The sequence below is a fragment of the Vulpes vulpes genome, chromosome 5 (assembly GCF_048418805.1).
Source record: "Vulpes vulpes isolate BD-2025 chromosome 5, VulVul3, whole genome shotgun sequence".
Taxonomy (NCBI): domain Eukaryota; kingdom Metazoa; phylum Chordata; class Mammalia; order Carnivora; family Canidae; genus Vulpes; species Vulpes vulpes.
In genome coordinates, this window is record NC_132784.1 from 61,875,435 (window position 1) to 61,894,605 (window position 19,171).

The following is a 19,171-nucleotide window of genomic DNA, read 5'->3' on the forward strand; positions in this document are numbered from 1 at the left end:
TTTGAGATCCTGCTTTCAGTTCTTTTGCGTTAACCCAGAAGTGCATTTGCTGGATCATATGGTATTCTATTTTTAGTTTAGTGTTTTGTTTTATTTTTTAACCTTAGTGAAAAACCAGTGCTTTTAACCTACGGGGGTGGTGGGGAGCCTGTAGTGACACATTGGAAATGCTTTGTAATCAGTATATTAAGGAGACATTCATACATTTCTATTGCTTAATTCTGATTCCAGATTTAAGCTTGTGAACATGCCTTTTAAACATACAATTAAAGCTATTCATCATAATTTGCTATACTACCAACATGAAATTACAGTTACTTCAGAGCATAAGTTAAAAGGTTTAAAGTAAGCCTGTCACATACCTAGAAGACACCTTCCTGTCTCATACATGCAAATTAACTTCTCCATGTAAATGTCTCTTCACTCTAAGTTAGCCTGCTCCCGAAGTCACTACTCTGAAGTTTACCATGGTCCAAAGAGAAGGAAAAAAAGTGTAACCAGGACTGATATATATAAATATATATATATATATATATTTTTTTTTTTAAAAGATGGCACAGCAGAAGGGAATGCAATTCTATAAGTGCAAGCCCTCAAGCAGCAGCATATGATAAACCCCTTCTTTAGAGAGGTATCCTTTCTATCACTGATACCACAGGCCAAATTACATAGCATGCCATCTTCAAGTAACAGTTGAGACAATAAAATGCAGAGGCATCACAATGAATCCCACTTAACGTAACTACAGACCAACACTTCTCTACAAATTAATAAATTCTCTGTCTGATTGCCAATTAAATACAAGTTTTAACTTCATAGTTTAACAATTGAGGGTCATACACTGAAGTCAATACATACACCTAGTAGCATTTCAGTCTGAACTGTTCCATATACATAGAGCTGCAAACAATTACAAGGTATGGCCTAACAAACGCTAGGGGAGATTTTTTAAAAGTAGTTTTTACAGTATTAAACTTATCTTGCACACTGAAGTCATCATACATACAGGGCAAAGTCAGAGCTTTTATATTTGAGTTTATTCTTCATTTAACTTTTAAAACACTACTATAGTTGAATATTAAAACAAAAACAATAGCACGTAGTGAGCTATGATTATAGTCCGTCACTCATCCACTACTGCATATAAAATGCCAGCAGCAGTGTTATTCACCGGCCCCGTTAAGAGGTCTGACACTGAACACCACCCCTAGGATGATGTTCATCATCCTCATATGCTTCCCCACTGTAATTGCACCAGCTTTTCTAATTGGGATCAAAGTCTACCAGTTCTACCTGGTCTATTTCATCTGTCTCTTCTATTTCCTTCCTCTCAGATAGGAGTTTTTCCAGCAAAGAAGGTTTATCAGGAGAGAGAGAGCCATTCTCGGGGAAGTTTACCTCAGATTTGATGATTAGGCGACCCTTCTCATATGGTCTACGATAAATTGGCATGCCTTCATTTAGCACACGCTTGATATCCCCATGCTTGACAATCTGACCTGGATGAGAGGTGATGACGATGGTTCGGTTGTCAAGAGTAGATATTGGCTTTTTTTTTTTTTTTTTTTTTTTTTTTGGTGCCGAAACCCGGGAACGAAAGATATTGGCTTTTGAAAGCCACACGGAGCTTCAACCAGCTGTATATCCATACACATGAAAAGATCTTCTCCTCGTCGAGTAAAAACAGCATGGTCCTTCTCATCTAAAACAATGATAATATCTCCTGGTTCCAGTCCTGATCTCCCTCACCATGGAATGTTATCTTCTGGCCATCTTTCATGCCTTTGTCAATATGCACTTCTAGAATCTACTTCTCTCGAACTATCTTCCTTCTGTTGCAGCTTTTACATCTATCTTTAGGACTAATCCGTTCCCCATGGCCCTGGCACTCCATGCACACAGATTGAATTTGCTGAGCAATTCCAGGTCCTATCTGATGAATTCTTTTTTTTTTTTTTTTTTTTTTTTTTTTATGATAGTCACAGAGAGAGAGAGAGGCAGAGACATAGGCAGAGGGAGAAGCAGGCTCCATGCACCGGGAGCCCGACGTGGGATTCGATTCGGGTTTCCAGGATCGCGCCCTGGGCCAAAGGCAGGCGCCAAACCGCTGCGCCACCCAGGGATCCCTATCTGATGAATTCTTATTTGCATTCCAGTACCTTGGCAATTGGGACAACATTCGACTGCTCCTTTCTTACCACCTCAGCCTTCACATTTATCGCAAATCACATTCTTTTGCAGAGCTTGTTTTCTTGTTGCGCCATTATATAAATCTCCTAAGGTTACTGAGAGCTGATGTACAACATTTTTACCTCTCCGTTCTCTCTGCATCCTGCCTCCTCCTCCAAAAAACATATCAGTGGAGGAGCCAAAACCACCATCAGCTCCACCTTCTTTAATTGCCTGTTCTCCTCCTTTGTCATATAATTCCCTTTTCTTAGCATCAGAGAGTACTTCATGAGCTTGAGAAATCTGTTTAAACTTCCTTCCTTCATTTGGATTCTTATCAGGGTGGTACTTCAAGGCCAGTTTCCTGTAAGCCTTTTTCAATTCCTCCTGGGTGGCATTGGGTTTGACCCCCAAAACATCATAGTAAGTGGTTTCTTTCACCATTTTCTACAGCTGGTGAGAGGGCCAAGGCCAGTGCGGGGGAGGGGAAGGACTGCATTGCTGGGCGCAGCTCCGGGAGCCTCCGCTCCTCCATGTCTCACTGAGCGTTCTAGAAAGTTCCCTATTTTTAGTTTTTTGAGAAACTGCTCTATTATCTTCTACAGTAATGACACCATTTAACGTTCCCACCAAGGGTTTCCATTTCTCCACATCCTTGCCAACATTTGTGATTTTCTGTTTTGGTTTATTTTGGGGGTTTTGGGGTGGGATTGGGTTTTTTTTATAGTAATAGTCATCCTAATCTCCTAGGTGTATGGGCCTACCACATGCTTCCCCTACCCCTGGTGCTTTGCCTCCCGAGTCACTTGTGTCCTCAGGGCGAGATAGTCACATCCTCTGAGCAGAGACAATCATTTCTGTATCCCCTTCAGTGACCAGCACACTTGTCATCTTGAATAATCCCTGGTTTCTGGGAGCTTACCCTCTGTGTGTGGGGGAAGTAAACAATTTAGAAATGCCCAAAAGACCATGCTGGGCATGGCTGGGAATACCTTAGAGCTGCAGCAGGGAGTGGCCAGAGTAGGCTCCCTCCTTCTGGCCTCTGCCCTCTCTCCATCATCTGGCACCCTCTCAGCCCAGATATCACAGCACTTTCATTGCCTCTTCATTTCCTCATGCTCAGAAATAAAGTATAGACTTCTTAGGTCAGTGCAAGGTCTGATCCACCCTTCCTTCCCAGCCTTGGCTCTGGGGAGCCCCGTCTGTCCCCACTCTGTCAGGACCTCTGGACGCTCCTGTTTCCTAAGCACACACTCTGTGCCATCCTGGCTATTAAGGCTCACCTGGGGCACCTCACCAGCACCCCATCCCAGCCAGAAGTCCTCACACTCTCCTCCTGGTTCCCTGGCCCATCCAAAGCTTCCTGCAGTGGTGTGTGTCTTGCCTGGTGCAGGGAAAAAAACATGGAATGGAATCTAAGGATCCGAGTCTGATCCAGGCTTTCTCTCCAGCTGGCTTTTTGTCCTGGGTGAGTCAAGCCTCATATTGTTCCTGCATCTTTAGGAAAAGGAAATGGGTACGGGGTCCTCTGGAAGTTTCCACCAACAGCTGAAATTCTATAATCCTCAATTATTTTATTTTCCTTGTTTCCCTGCCAGACTGGATGTCCTTTAGGGTGGAGACTAATTTGTTCTTTTTTGCCCCCAGGACCCACTGTACAGCTGTCCATGCAGAGAAGCTCAGGATATGATTCTTGGATGAGCAAAATAATTTCAGATGGATTTCATGTTTTCCTTCCATCAGGCTCCTGTACATGGGCAGCTTTGGGGCCCCACGATGTTTTCTGCACCTCACTCATGACATGCCCACTATCTGGAATGCACTCTTTTCTTCCACCTATCTAGCTGACAAATCCTTCTCAGAGAGCCAACTCCAATGCCATCTCCTCTGACGCCTCTCTCACCCTCCTCTGGGACCTGGGCTTCTCCTGAGCCCCTGCGGCTTTGGGGCACTCTCTCACTTACCAAAATCGAAAGCACTTTATCTTTTCCACTAGACTGTGGATCCTGAGGAGCACAGTCACCTCTTCCTCATCGCTGATCCCCCAAGTGCACCTGCTGGCTGTTTGCAGACAGGAGGAGGTGAGGTCAGTGGGATCCAATACAAAGGAAGCATTGTGTCCAAGGGATTTCAAGATATTCTGCTTCCCTTCTGGCTGCACAGCGTCCCAGGATGTAGCCTCACAGAGCCCAGGCCTAGTGCCAGTAGCAGCAGGATCACCCTAAAGCTTATCTCCCTGGGTCCTCTGACCCTAACTCTTATCTCCCTGGGTCTTCTCTCTTTGTTCTCTTGGATGGGGCCATAGCGCTCCAAGAGCCCCTTCTCAGCCACACCCTGGGGGTTCCAGATGAGTGTGGTGGCTGCATCCAGCTGCTCCTGCCAGCACTCAGGCTCTTGGGAAGGATGACTAAGCAGATCTGGGAGGTGAGGGGAAGAGACCTGCCAATGGAGCTTCAAGGAGTGAGCTAATACCAGGATTAATCCCCCTACTTGAGAAAGGCTTTTTGACCCAGCACGGCCTCCTTCTTCCTGCTGGGGGCAGGGGAGACCAGGGCCATCAGCCTGAAGGATTGTGCTGTGCAACTAGACATATGGGAAAACAGAGGAAATGAAGCCGTCCACCCCAGAAAGGTCCCAGGCTTCAGGAATGGGTATACAGAGGGGGCTGGGGCAATGTGTCTCCAATGAAGACACATTGGAGGGGCAGATAAATGGCAATCGGAGCTATGCCACAAGACACAGGCTGGGGGAGTAGAGCAGACGTCAGTCTTTTCCCAAACCTGCCTATATATCACCAGGAGGTCTTTACTTGTTCAAATTAAGACTGTAACACCTCCTCCAACTGCTTTGATGGAGGGATTAAATGGGATCATGTAGGTGGAAGGATTTATTGGCCCTACTTTCCCTGGTAGTTGGACCCAGGAGCTAGAGAGCCCTTGCCTGCGCTAATAATGAAGCTTCAGGGGAGATCTGTCTGTATTTATGATTCATAGGGGGCATGGTGGGGTAAGAGTGGCTTGGTGGCCCAAACCTCCTGGGTCGAAGTAGGAGCTAGAGAGCCCTTGCCTGTGCTAATCATGAAGCCTCAGGGGAGATCTGCATGTATTTATGATTTATAGGGGGCATGGTGGGGTAAGAGTGGCTTGGTGGTCCAAACCAGGTGGACTGTGCCAATGTCATCGGAGAGGGCATGGGCATCTGGGACCAAGACCTGGCCAGTAACATGTCTACTCCCTACCATGGTGGTCCTGCCTAGAAAAAGGCAGCAGTATGAATGCCCAGGCATAGGCACAACATTCCTTCAGGGTGCAGGATGCTGACATACTTCCTAGGCCTGTAAGCCTGGCAGATGGCCTGATGCTGACTCTTCCTGAAACACTGAGCTGCAGGATTCTAGCGGTGAGGAGGGTTTTAGGGGCCTCATTACTCAGATAGGACCTGGAGGTTCTCAGAAGGAAAGGCTTGCTGGAGGCCATATGGCAAATTAATGTCAGAGCCTGGTTGCAGGAAACCACCTCCACAGTGAACTCAAGTCTGGCTGAGGGTCAGACAAGTTAGGGCTTGGGAGAGGTGAACATTCTCCCTTGGAGGCCCCACAGCAGCGGGGAAATGGACCCAATATTTGAGGGCTTTGTACCCTCTCACCAAATGAAGCCATGACCTTTCATCTCTGATCCCTTTCACTCCACAAGGTAAATTTAATGAACATTCAGACAGGCAAACACTGGGGATGGGTGACACTCTTTCCAGATTGGCATTTTCTGTGCCAGGTAAGGCCAGGGAGGAAGGCCCAGCTTTGGGTTTGCTCCAAGGGATCCTGGCTAAGCCTGGGATATCTCAGGTCAAAGACTGTGTTTGTTTCCAGGGCACCATTTTGCTGCCCTCTGCACTGCCTCCTGGGACCCCAGGGACCTTAGCAGAACCCCTTGCTTCCTCTGTATGCAGCTCTACAGTAGGAGCGACAGTGGATAGTTTGGGTCTCTGCAGCAGCCCCTAGACCTTTCAGCAGAATCAAGCATCTCTGGCCTTGTCAAGATCCTTGGTGGGCACGTTGGTGACAGGACTGTGTTAGCTGGGGGCCATGAGGCAGGCCTGGTCACTGCCTGGCTGATGACTCAGAAAGAACAGTTTAGGACGCATCTGTGCCCAGAGGACTTTGACATCTTGTCCTTCCAAGGCCAAGGATAGTCTTGTTCATGTAGGAAACTCCCAGAACTGAAGATGGTCATTCCTCCTGCCTGTGCACCACCACCCTATCATTCATGGAAAACACTCTGAAAGAGAAGGGCCTTTCTGGTTAGGGGGTAACCAGGAGACATTGGAGAACAGAGAAAGATCTTGAAACTAGGGAGTCCAGAGACCTGGGTCTCAACCCTCGCTAGATGACCTTGAAACAAGTCAGTCTCGGGCTCATCCTATAAAACAAGGAGGAAGCCAGCTGGCCTGGCTAACCCACAGGTGGTTGTGAACTCAGTGCAAATGTGTTATAAGATGTGAAGCACTCTTCTCATGGCAGGAAACCCCTCTGCCCTCATTTCTGGCTTCTGCCAATCATAGTCTACCCCTCCCTGCCCTGGCACCTCTGCCAGGCCTCCCAGGCCTTAGCTCCTGTTGACCCTCTGCATGGAGCACTGGACAACACTGAGAAAATAAGACAGGGGTATGGGGCTCTCAACTCTAATATGTCAAAACTGAGCTCATGCATTCCTCCTAATTCTGTTGCTCAAGTCTTCTCCACCGAGGAATGGAGTCTCCCATCAAGGCAGCCACAGGAACCAGCAACCTGGACATTCATGCTAGTAGATTGTGAAGCCATGGCTTACTTTTCCCTGCACTGGGCATGCTGGAAGTGAGCTGAGCAGAGTCACTGATTTCCAGAGGACGCCCCCCACCGCCCCCTCAGGAGAACGAATCCTAGTGACTGGGACTTCGGTGCTCTTTAGGGATATCTCAGGTCAAAGCTTGGAGCTTGGAGAGGAAGTGGACAGGGCCACCCAATGGGGGTATTTGGGTGGTGGGGGACAGAGACTTGTTTGGGGAAGGGAGAGAAAGAAGAGGAGGGGGTGGAGGCCCCAGGAGACATGCTCTGAAGTCTAGAGACTAAGGAACAAAGGAGAGCAGATGGGAGGCACAGCCCCTCATCCAACTTCAACCTACAGCAAGACCTGCTAAAACCTTCAGGATTTGGTTTGGGGAGAGCAAAGGGCCAATATCTGGAACTGGTAGAGAAATGGCCAACACACCTTTCTCCAGGGCACTTATAGGCCCAGGGGCACTAGCCACGTTCTCCCTCAGACTGCATATCCCTGCAGGTTATACCTTGCCTGGCCAGCGCCACGTGCAGTGGGCTGTGCCCCCCACTCCGGACTGGCTTGTTTAGCTGGTGCCTTTCTCTAGAGTACCTTGCTCCCTGTTCCTCCCATGGAGGCCCTTCCTCACCGTCAGGTCTCATTCACAAGACATGCTACTAACCACTGTAAAGTGTACAATTTCGTGTCATTTAGTACATTTACAATATTGTGCTATCATTACCTCTCTATTTCCAAAACATTTTCATCTTCCCAAAAGGAAACCCTGTCCCCAAATAAGTAGTCACCCCCCATCCCTGCTACCCCTGCTTCTCTTTAGCCTCAGGCAACCAGGACTCTGCTTTCTGCCTCTGTGAATTTTCCTTTCTCACTGGATAATATCCCATTGTGTGGACATACTGTGTTCTGTCATCCATTCACAAACATTTGGGTTGCTTCCACCTTTCACTGCTATGAACATTCACGTGCAACTATTTGTTTGAATACTTATTTTCAATTTTTTTGGGCATATACCCAGGAGTGAATTGCCGGATCATGTTATGATCTACAGTTATGATCTGTGGTCTATGGTTAATTTCCTGAGGAACTGTTGATTTGTTTTTGATGTCTTCTTTCCCCTTACCCCTAGCTGTCGATAGCTGTGCCATCCAACAGTAGCCACGGGTCCTATGTGTGGTTGTTTAAATTTAAATTGGTTAATCTTGGGCAGCCCAGGTGGCTCAGTGGTTTGGTGCCGCCTTCAGCCCAGGGTGGGATCCTAGAGACCAGGGATCGAGTCCCACGTCAGGCTCTCTGCATGGAGCCTGCTTCTCCCTCTGCCTGTGTCTCTGCCTCTCTCTCTATCTCTCTGTGTCTCTCATGAATAAATAAATAAAATCTTTTTAAAGAATTTTTAAAAATTGGTTAATATTAAATAAAGTTCAAGATTGAGATCTTTGGTCACACTAGCTATGTTTCAAGTAGTCAGTAGCTACACATGTTTAGTGGCTACCAAAGTTCCATCAATCCAGACGGTGCCATTAGACAGTGCTTATCTACCCTGTGCGATCTCCCCTGCGGAAGGACCAAATCCATCTGGTTTACCACAATGTACCCAATGCCTAGGTAAGTGCATGGCCTGTAGGGTTATTTTTGAGGGAGGGAGGGAGGAAGGATTGTTTTCAGAGTCATATCTTTACTTGATATTCTCAAAAAAAAAGCTATAAGGGAGGCAGGAACAGAATGACTTTTCTGATTGTGCAGCTGAACGGGCTCAGAGAGTGAAACAACATGCTGCAGCCTCCCCTTCCCTCCACCAGTCAGACTTTCAGGGACTCCTGAGGCATCTGGACAGAATAAGAGTGGGCAGCCCGGGGCCGGGAGAACCCAGAAGGCAGCAAATACAGCAGTCTGGCTCTAGAGGAGAATGGGTATTTTTGATCTGAAAAGGGCTCTGAGTGGGACCTTACCCAATCTCTGCATTTTATAGATGAGGAGAGAGGCCACAAGAAGGGATGTGCCCACGGGATTCATTAAGAAGCAGAAAGTCTGGGGACGTGGGTGGCTCAGTGGTTGAGGGTTTTTGGGTCAGGTTGTGATCCCAGGGTCCTGAGATCAAATCCCACATCGGGCTCCCCGCAAGGAGCCTGTTCTTCTGCTTATGTCTCTGCCTCTCTCTCTATGCCTCTCATGAATGAATAAATAAAATCTTAAAAAAAAAAAAAGAGGCTGGGACTAAGCCTTGGAGGGCTTGGAAGTCAGGGCCAAAGCTTTGGGGGTGTCACTGAAGGGTTGAGACCAGAGTTGTGGCCTCTTGAGACCCACGAGGTAGCATCTGGGAGCTGGACCAGAGAGATGGAGGCTGAGGAAGGTAGCAGGTGGAAAGCCACCATAACCTGCAGCAGGATGGGGGTGGCAGGGACAAGAATCAGTGAAATCTGAATGACACGAGAAAAAGAATATTGGGGTGAGGGAGATAGAGAAGGCAATGGGGATCTTGAACTTTTGTGACTTGGAGCGAGAAAATAGGGTAACACCTGCCAAGAAAGAATTCAGGAAAGGAGCTGGTGTATCCAGGAAGGCAAGGTGAGTCTTAGACACAATGAGTGATTCACTTATAGGATATCGGAGCTAGAATGGGCTCGGTAGGTGACATACAGTTCTCCCTCTCGGTTTCACTGAGGCCCAGAAAGGTGAAGGGACAGGCTTACAGGTGCATGGTGTGTGCAAAATGAGACTGGAGCCAGGATTTGGTCCAGCAAGGTTTTGATTCCATGCCACTGAAACCTCCCTAATCTCACTTCACCCCAGCCAGGACCCCCACAATGCACGTATGCTGGCTGAGAAATAGATGTTACTTCCCTTTAGTCATATCAAATCCTGTCGAATGAACACTTGCCTGGTCAAGGATCATCTACTGGGTGTCTAAATATAAGCCAAGCATCAATCTTTTATCACAGTTCCTTGGGACTTAAAAACCTGTTCTGCTGAAGACAACTTTTTTAATGGCTTTTCGGTTGATGATAACCTCGGTGTTTCTGGATACACGGTTTGTTGTCCTTTAGTTTACATTTCCCCTTCTGTAAAGTGGGTATGATACAAGCTCCCTCTCAGGTAGTGACTTCTCTGTGAGATAATGGATGGCAAGCACCAAGCATGGTTCTAGTATATGCCAGATATCTGCTGCTCTCGTCCCTTCTCCAGAGCGTGGCATAGATGACCAGGTTGGCTAATCACAGCAGTTAGTTGGCTGGATCAGAGAGATCAAAGACCTGAAAATTCCTTAAAAATGGAAACTCCCTGGTGTAACTAACAGCACAATGAATTAGCATGGCTGGATCGTGTTGGTGGGTGGCAATGGGGGGAGGGATGCTTTTCTTGGAAATGGGGTAGAAGTCATGACAGTGCCTTGAAAAGGAAAGAGCGTGCTTGCAGGCATGCGTGTTGCTAATGTACTGAGGTACATTTTTTTTTTTAAAAGGAAAAAAATTTTAATTACAAACCAAGTTTACATACTGTTGAGTGGGCACCAACAGCTCAGTTATAACCACTTGTAATACCACTAGTGGGACCTCACAGGAGCCAAACTCATCTCTTCCCCACCCGTTAACTCCCGGTGTGCAGTAACAGCACAATTATTTCATGTCACATTTATGGAGAACAAGGACCACTTTACATAAAGTACAAGTGCATACCCTTAACATTCCACAGAAACACTGCACGTGCGGGCACTGGGACACTTCACAAGCATGGTTTATTGCAGCCAGAGTACTGGCTGAAGTACACTTTCTTTCTGATGGGATCAAATGGAAGATGGTATGGGAGTATTTTTAACACTGTAAAACACTACACACATAGTATTATAAAATGCCATTTAACTGGGAAGAAATTTTCCACCACCATAAATCATAAACAAATGTGAGTTTGTGTAGGAGTGGTGACCAAGCCTCCTTTTCCTTCCTGTCCAACCTTGGGGACAGAGTCACTACAGCAGGTCAAAAAGCAATTACCCTTCCTACCAGCTCACTAAGCGGGCATCCCAGGGAGGAGGTAAGACTTTGAAACTTATCTGCTGAGTTAATTACCAATAGACTCTGGGGATGATCAAGAATGAGACATCTTCTAGGGTCATTCAGGGCTTATGCCCTGGGCAATATTGGGCAGCAATCTTTCTGGCCTCAGCCCCTTCTTGTCACTTGCCCCAGTGAATCCTTAATAGCACTGCTGAGGCTTGAGTGTGGGGTAGGAGGCCCACTGGGAAACAATTGTCCAGGTCCCTGTCATTTCCATATGCATTCATACCAGCTGGCTCCTTTAACAGCAGGGTGTTTGCTCACACATGCACCCTCACCCTCAATAAGCAATCACAGAAGTCTGCTGTGTGCCGGACACTCTGCTAGGGCTTGAGCATCCAGCAGTGGGCAAATGGACCCCTGGTCCCTGCCATCAGGAAGTTTCCAGTCTAATGGGAAGAAAGACAATAAACCAGTCAACAAAGTGTGACAACAGATCTGAAGAAAAGAAAACCAAGTGCTAGAGAACAAGGAGGACATGGGTGGTCATGGAAAATTTCTCTGAGGGATGACCTTTGAGCCAGACAAGGGCAGGGGGAGAGGAGGAACATTTTTAGGGAAGGCCAATTTTCCTTGGTCCATCACTGTGGACCAAGGCCATGACATGAGAAAGAACTTGACTTTGTAAAACCAGAAAGCAGTGAGGCATTCAGGCTATTCTAAGTACCATGGGAAAGGTTGTAAGCAGGGGAGTGCCAAGATCCAATGAATATTTTAAGATTGCTCAGTCAGAATGGGTCAGGAGAGTCAGGAGGCTCTGTGCCAGGAGGGAGAGGCAGTTTGGAAATGATGCCATGCAGATGAGCTCTGTGTGGGGCGGGACACGGGATGAAGAGGGAAGAGATCACCATTTAGCTAATGCATCTGGAGCAGCCACGGGCTTGTGCACCATTTCAGAAACTCGTATAGAAGCAGGCACTTGGGTTGTTAGCGCTAACCAGCCTGCACCAGACCTCTGAAGCTGGCAAGAGACAGCTGGGGGTGACGTGGACAGATCAGGGCTTTGGAAGAGAGTAGCCTGATGCTGAAGCATGGCGAGCATTAGAAGGGCTGCATGGGTCTGTGATGTCCCTTCTGCAGGGTGCTCAGGACTTTGGGGTTTGTTGTTACCAATAACACAACCTCGGTGAGTGGATTTCATGGTCTTATTGCATCTTTCTACATAAGAGCAGGATGTTGGACTCAAATCCTTTCTTCATCACTGTACCCCTTAAGAGCCAGTTTAGACATCCCCCCACCCTAATCATAACCCCTCTTAAAAGTGGAATGCCACAGGTAGCTGTGTACCTACTGTATGTACATTTGTGCTTATATATAAGAAGAGCGAGATTTTTTTTGCCCTCCAAGAAGCATTTCCCCCCCTGGGTGTGATCCTGCCTCATTGAGAAAGTGAGCCATAAATCAATCTCCTCCAGTTCTTACGGGGTCCACATAGGGTGTTTCATGCGACTTACCCACATGTGTCCACTTTTTTTTCCTCGAAGAATCTGCCGCTGCCCCAGCTAAACAAGTACTGCAGGAAACCTTGTGCTTCCCAGGATCACCTTCCCAGACTCTCTAGGAAGAGAAGCTCTTAAGAAGCCTTAAGAGCTAAAACCACAGGGTTCCCTGCAGACTTCACCATCACACACTCTGCTGGTGTCTCAGAAAGATGGTATGTGACCTTCTATCCATACCTTGCTGTGTTTCTGGGCCTGGCGGCCCATGGACCCTTAGTTTCAGAGAGAGCTCATGAAAACAATCCTTCAGGGGCTCCTGGGTGGCTCAGTCAGTTAGGTATCTGCCTTTGGCTCAGGTCATGATCTCAGGGTTCTGGGATCGAGCCCTGCGTGGGACTTCCTGCTCAGTGGGGAGCCTGCTTCTCCCTCTTCCTCTGTGCTCTCCATCCCTCTCTCTCAAATAAATAAATAAATCTTAAAAAAGAAAAAGAAGACAATCCTTCAGTGGAGGCACCACTCTCAGCATCTCCGTGTCTGCCCCAGGACTCCCGAAGCATGCTCCTTCTAGAGCCCTTTCCCCACCTGCTGATCAGCAGCCGCCGTCTTCCCCACACACTGGAGAGTTTCTACTGTGCCCCCACAGGCGTCATTGTATCGTTCCGACAGCACCCCGTTTTACGGATGAGAAACCAGCATCTAGAGAGGATAAGGCTAGAAGCAAGGTCACAGAGTGAGTGGTTCCAAGGCCTGTTTTCTTCGTTCTACATCAGAAGAGCGAGGAGCCTCAGCAGCATGGCAGACGCATCAGGGCACTGGTGCTGCGCCTCTGGTCTCTCGAGGGCCACAGACCTCCCCAAAGTGCTCTTCCCATGTCAGCACCTGCCTGCAAATCATTATCCAGTGGTGCTGAAGTAAGTACAGAAACTGAGAATAAGCTTTTGGAGATGTTTATAGTACTTCTGCGGAGAGGTTTTATTTTATTTTATTTTTTTAATTTTTATTTATTTATGTATGATAGTCACAGAGAGAGAGAGAGAGAGAGAGGCAGAGACACAGGCAGAGGGAGAAGCAGGCTCCATGCACCGGGAGCCCGATGTGGGATTCGATCTCGGGTCTCCAGGATCGCGCCCTGGGCCAAAGGCAGGCGCTAAACTGCTGCGCCACCCAGGGATCCCCTGCGGAGAGGTTTTATACCTACTAACTCTGCTAATAAAAAGAAGTCTAGCCTTGGATATTGCATAATCTGTTTTGTTCTTTCATTTTTTTCTAATGATTTATTTTTATCGGATTTTACAAAAATGTCCATCTGTAATGGGTGGGATTTTTTTTTTTTTTTTAAAGCTGGTCCTTCACCACCAATAGTTGGAGAAGCACAAGCACGGTATAGAGGCTGTGTGCCTCCTGCCTCCCACACACAGCGTGGAAGGTCTTTGACCTCAGGATTATAGAGAGAGAAGTAACATATGGCTGTTTGTCTGGACTAACTGGTGGACTGAGCCCAAAGGTCCCTCTTTCAGCCCTGAGCAGACACATCTCAGGGTCACAGAAGCCTGGCCCCTGGGGGCTCCTGGTCTCACAGAGCCCATTCCACGGGAATGCCTCCCTAAACCTGCAGGCTTTGCAATGGGTGGTTCCATGTGCCTTTCACTGGGGGCTCGTCCAGTCAGACATTTGACAGAGCCATTGGGAGTCTTATTTCATTTTATCGTCCCTCCTCCCCATCATATAGGTGGGGAATCCAAGACCAGAAGAAGGATAATTTGTTTATTTTTCTGTCTCCCATGCCTCGGAAGGATGCCTGCCACAGAGTATCTGGCAAGGTCTGATCAGAGAAGCAGAAGCTCTGTAAGCCATAGAGAATAAGGGGTCAGAGCTCCCGTGCTGGTGGGACTGGTCCACATCACTTTCAGAGTGTAACACCACAGCTGTGCTTGCACACATTTCTCCTGTGGCCAATGCCAATATGGCCAGGACTCTAGAAAGAAGGGAATTCCGAGAAATGCAGTTCAGCCACCACCATGCCTATAAATGCTTAATGAAAGGTTGAAGTGATTGCCCAAGGGCACAGAGAAAGCAACTGAGATGTGAAGCTGGAATGTGAATGGTGGCCTTCTAGCACAAAGCACGACTTTCCACCGTGCTACAGTTACTTGTGGAGAGGTCCTGGCTGCTTAGCTCTGTGATGGGGCCACAGGGCAGAACACCCCACTGCACTGCTCAGACGTCTCTCCTCGAAGCTCTACCTGGAGCTGGTACAAATGCACCATGAACACACCCAGTATGTGCCCTGTGCCCAGGGTTCAGCTCTGAGCCAGCATCTCTCATGAATAAATAAGTAAAATCTTTTTTTTTTTTTAAAGAACACTTCCTAGTCTACCAGAACCAGTCTAGACAAGGCCCACAGATGACTCAGAAACCTGGCAAGACCATTCCTCCCATAAGCCAGCTCCAGGGATGGGCTGGCCCCTGCTCATACTGTCCCAATTCCACCTTAAAATGAGGGAATGTGGGGCTTTGACTTTGAAGCCACCTACTGCTCTTGGAGAAAAATTGAATCACAAGTTCTGTGACTTAAGGAACTATTTCCTTTATGAGAAAGGAGAGAGCCAAGAGGTGCTGAGTAAGGGCCATGAACATGGGTCTGTTGTGCCCCCATTTGGTGTTCTCACTACAGCACATCTGTACAGCACACCTGTATAGCACACCTACCAATCTGGTAGTCCACTGCCTCGTTTGGCCTCCCAATAGAGATGCTGAGGACCTTAAAAGGTGATGCCAGAGCAGGATGTCATTTTCCTGGAGCTGGCCTCAGCGTGAGGGATGCTGCTCTGTCAGCACAGGGACAGGTCCCCCAAGGACTGACAAGCCTTTGTAGGGCAGAGGGCAATCATTGGCTACTGCATTTGATCCAAGATTTTTGTTGCACGTCCTTGAGGGTGGATCCAGGTGCCTAAACAACTCATATTAGAAATGGGAACCCCTCAGATTTCCTAACTTCCAGATGATTTTGGATAAGCCAATCTCTGGGCCTCCGTGCCTCTGTCTCAAAGGTGAGAACGGATCATTGCAAGGTTCCTCTCCACCCCAAGTTACGGCATTCCTGCCACCCTGTCCCATCTTGGCCTACGTCTCGAGCTGTGTACCCTGGTGACACTCTGCCTGAGACCCCTGTGACTGCGCTCCTCCAGAGTTTCAGCTCCTGGGCCTCCCCCTCTGCCCTTTCTCCTGACACCGCTTCCTCTGCCACTCATACACGGGCCAAACTCTGACCTGCCTGACAATGAATGTGGGTGGAAAGCCACCGAAACACAATGACAACGTTTCTGCCCAGCTCTATTGACTCCTGACAGCCCCTGGTACAAGAGCCCTGAAATAGAAACCCAAAGACAAAAACTCCAGTCCCAGGGCTCTGCAACCACCCATGGTGACATCACATGACTAGCTTAGATGCTAAGTTGCCTCCAGCTCCAACGTTACATAGATGTATGTAAATGTTATACCTATATATAGATGTGCACCTGCATTATTTAACCGCTATTTAAAACAATTTCGAAGTACTTTTCTATCCATTATATTGAGCAACTGTCACAACGGCAGTTAAACGAGTTGCGTGAAGTGATACTAGTTTGCAAAGAGTTTGTACTTTGGAATTAAACCTAAAAATCAAATCCTAGTTTTGCCAGTTACTAAACTTCACTGATTATCGATTTCTTCAACCATAAAATAGGGACAGTAAGGTCACACCCACTCTCTGAGTGTTCCCTCTTTGAAGTCACCTCATGTTTGTGAGCCGGCAGTAAGAGCCAGCTGTGGGGCAAGCTGGAAGCTGGGGATGGGGCCTGGGCGCTAGTCTGCTGAGGCTCCACAAGCCCTAGCACCAAGCACATTGGCGCCTCCAACCCTGGGTCTCTGCAGGGTGAGGGGATAGAGACCAGATGCAGCAATGGGCAGGAGGAACCCTCAGGGTCCAGGCTCGGACACTTCGGAGCTCCTGGATTCCATGAGCATCATGCTCAAATGTGTGTGCATGATTTGTGGCGGCATATCACGTCTTACTGTACGAATTTGTCATGGGTAGTGCTGACAACAAGATCATATATGAAAGACACTGACTGTTGAGTTAGAAAACCTGAATTTCATTTTTCTTTTTTTAAGATTTTGTTTATTTATTCATGAGAGACACGGAGAGAGGCAGAGACAGACATAGGCAGAGGGAGACAGGCTCCCTGCAGGGAGCCTGATGGGGAACTTGGTCCCAAGACTCCGGGATCACCACCTGAGCCAAAGGCAGACACTCAACCACTAAGCCACCCAGGTGCCCTAGAAAATCTGAATTTCCAGTCCTTGTTCAGCCACTAATTTGCTACGTGGCCTTGGCCAAGCCCCTCATCCTTTCTAGGCCTTAGCCATTTTATGGGTGTAATGAGGTCCTTGTAGCTCTAAAGACTATGAGGTTACAAAATGAACAAATGCACTTGAACTTACTAACTTGAAAGCAGAACCTAAGGGCTCAGGTGCCACTTTTCCTCCTGGAGGAGGACTGTTTGGCTCGCCGACACTATTTGCTTGCTTACTCTGAGCCCAGCAGGAGGGGGCACTCAAAAAATAGCTGTTGCATGAAGGAATCAATGGTTTTGTGTTTTACCATTTACCATTTGGACACTACTCTCATCAAGGTAGTGCACTTTGGTGCAAAGAGCAAGAGCCACAAAATAAGACAAATTCCATCTCTGCTTATAAGCTGTGGGACCTTGGGCAAGTTACTTAACCTCTCTGAGCCTGCATGTCTTTGGTGGTGCTTGCAGGATTGCTATGAGAATTAAAATAGATAAGGATTTAAGGGATTTAACATAGTGCTTAGTGCATAGCAAATGCTCAAGAAATGTTAATTATCAGTATTGGTAGCCAGAGAAACAGATACGGACAATGATACCAAAAACCTGCCACTTCTGATAAAATAATAAGAATAAATCCCTTATATCAGGTATGTCACTTCATAACCCGTCAAGTGTTTTTAGTTTTTATTATATTTGCCTGATTTTCATCTTTATCATCCTGTGAGGTAGGTATTAATTTCATTTGACAGATGAGGAGACTGAGGCTCAGAGAAATAGTAACTTGGTCAAGGAAGGTCACATAGCCAGTAGGGGCCAGAGCTTGGACTAGAATCCAAGCCTCCCTCTTTTTTTTTTTTTTTTTTCTTCTTTTTTTTTCTAAAGTCATCTTTATGCCCGACATGGGGCTTGAACTCATGATCCCAAGATCAAGAGTCTTACGCTCCACCAACTGAGCTGGCTGGGTGCCCTGAATCCAGGCCCTTCTTCTTTTTTTTTTTTTTTTTCCAGGCCCTTCTAATACCTGGATTCTCCAGGATCTGGCTCATGGTCCATCAGGCTACTCTCCTTCCCTGACAGGGACAAAGAGAGACACGCCATAAAAGTGCATGATGATCTTATCTGTGGTGAGAATCACAGAGTAGACACACTGCACCCAGCCTGGGTTACTCAAGTATTCCACAGCAGGCATTACCTACCTGTTCATTCTTACCCTGGTTTCCAACTATATAAAGTAAGCCTTCTTGTGAGATGCATCATTGTGTTAGCTCTTCTCAGATCTCAAGGAGGCACCTCTTATTCTGGTATTCTAGGACTTAGTGAACAAGTCTGATTTCCCCCAGTTTATCCTTTCTCACTTTGTTCAATCTGCAGACCAACAGGGGAGCGTCCTTTTGCACTTACAACATCCATCTCCTTAGTCATTGGTTGGCTTCATGATCAGAATGATGCGGAGCATTCCTACTATGATTTTGTACAAAAATAAGGTAACATTCTCCTAGCATCCTCTCCTATACTTAAAAAAAATTATTTAAATTCAATTAATCAACATATAATGTCTTACTGATTTCAGAGGTAGAAGTCAGTAACTCATCAGTCTTACATAACACCCAGTGCTCATGACATCACATGCCCTCCTTAATGCCCATCACCCACTTACCCCATCCTCCTTTCTCTCCTATACTTTTTTAGCCATTTGGGTTGGAGCTGCAGACAAAGCCAATGCCTTCAGGGAACATTATCAGTATTTACACGCATTCCTTCCTTACCTCACCCCTGCTTAACTCCCTAGGCAGCGAGAACCCATGGGCAGGAGTCCTACTCAACAGAATGACACTGCCATAGTGTGTGCAGCGATGGCTGAGTGTCAGACACCCTCTGCCTTAACAGTGGCAGTGGCAACGGAATAAAAGGGGCATATGGGAACCACTGGGAAAGGTAGAATCTGTTGAGCACAACGACTTTTCTTTACAAAGGTCAGAGGCAAGAGAAGAGAAGTAAAAGGCATTCTGAGATTCTGAACCCAAGTGACAGGAAGCAAAGTGGTGTCATTAATAGAAATGAGGAAGTTAAAAGGAAGGGCTGTCTTCTGGAAGGGAAGCATCAAATTCATTCTTTGCATCAAAAACAGTGAAGGTGAGACCTGACTAGGTCCAAAGGACACATCTGCTGAGACCTAATTCTTGACTCTGGGAGGTTATGTTGAGTCTGCAGTGCTAGTGGGACATCCAGCTTTGCCTGTGTAGGAAGTGGATGTAGATTTGAGATCCAGAGTCATCTCTGAGGCGGTCACATCCCAGATGTGGCCCCTGAAGAAGGAAATACTGGGTGAGCCAAGAGCCAAGAACATTTAGAGGGAAGGAGGAGGA

General features: G+C 47.2%; 1 protein-coding gene across 1 annotated transcript; it reads right to left on the bottom strand.

The window, feature by feature from the left end:
* Positions 1-1,244: 1,244 nt before the first annotated feature.
* Positions 1,245-2,620, bottom strand: LOC112911089 (dnaJ homolog subfamily A member 1-like). Its single transcript, XM_072757324.1, has 2 exons — positions 2,313-2,620; positions 1,245-1,499 (listed from the first exon to the last, which is right to left on the bottom strand). The coding sequence occupies exons 1-2, from the start codon at positions 2,611-2,613 to the stop codon at positions 1,264-1,266; spliced, it is 537 nt and encodes a 178-aa protein (XP_072613425.1). The 5' UTR covers positions 2,614-2,620; the 3' UTR covers positions 1,245-1,263.
* Between the last annotated feature and the right edge of the window lie 16,551 nt (positions 2,621-19,171).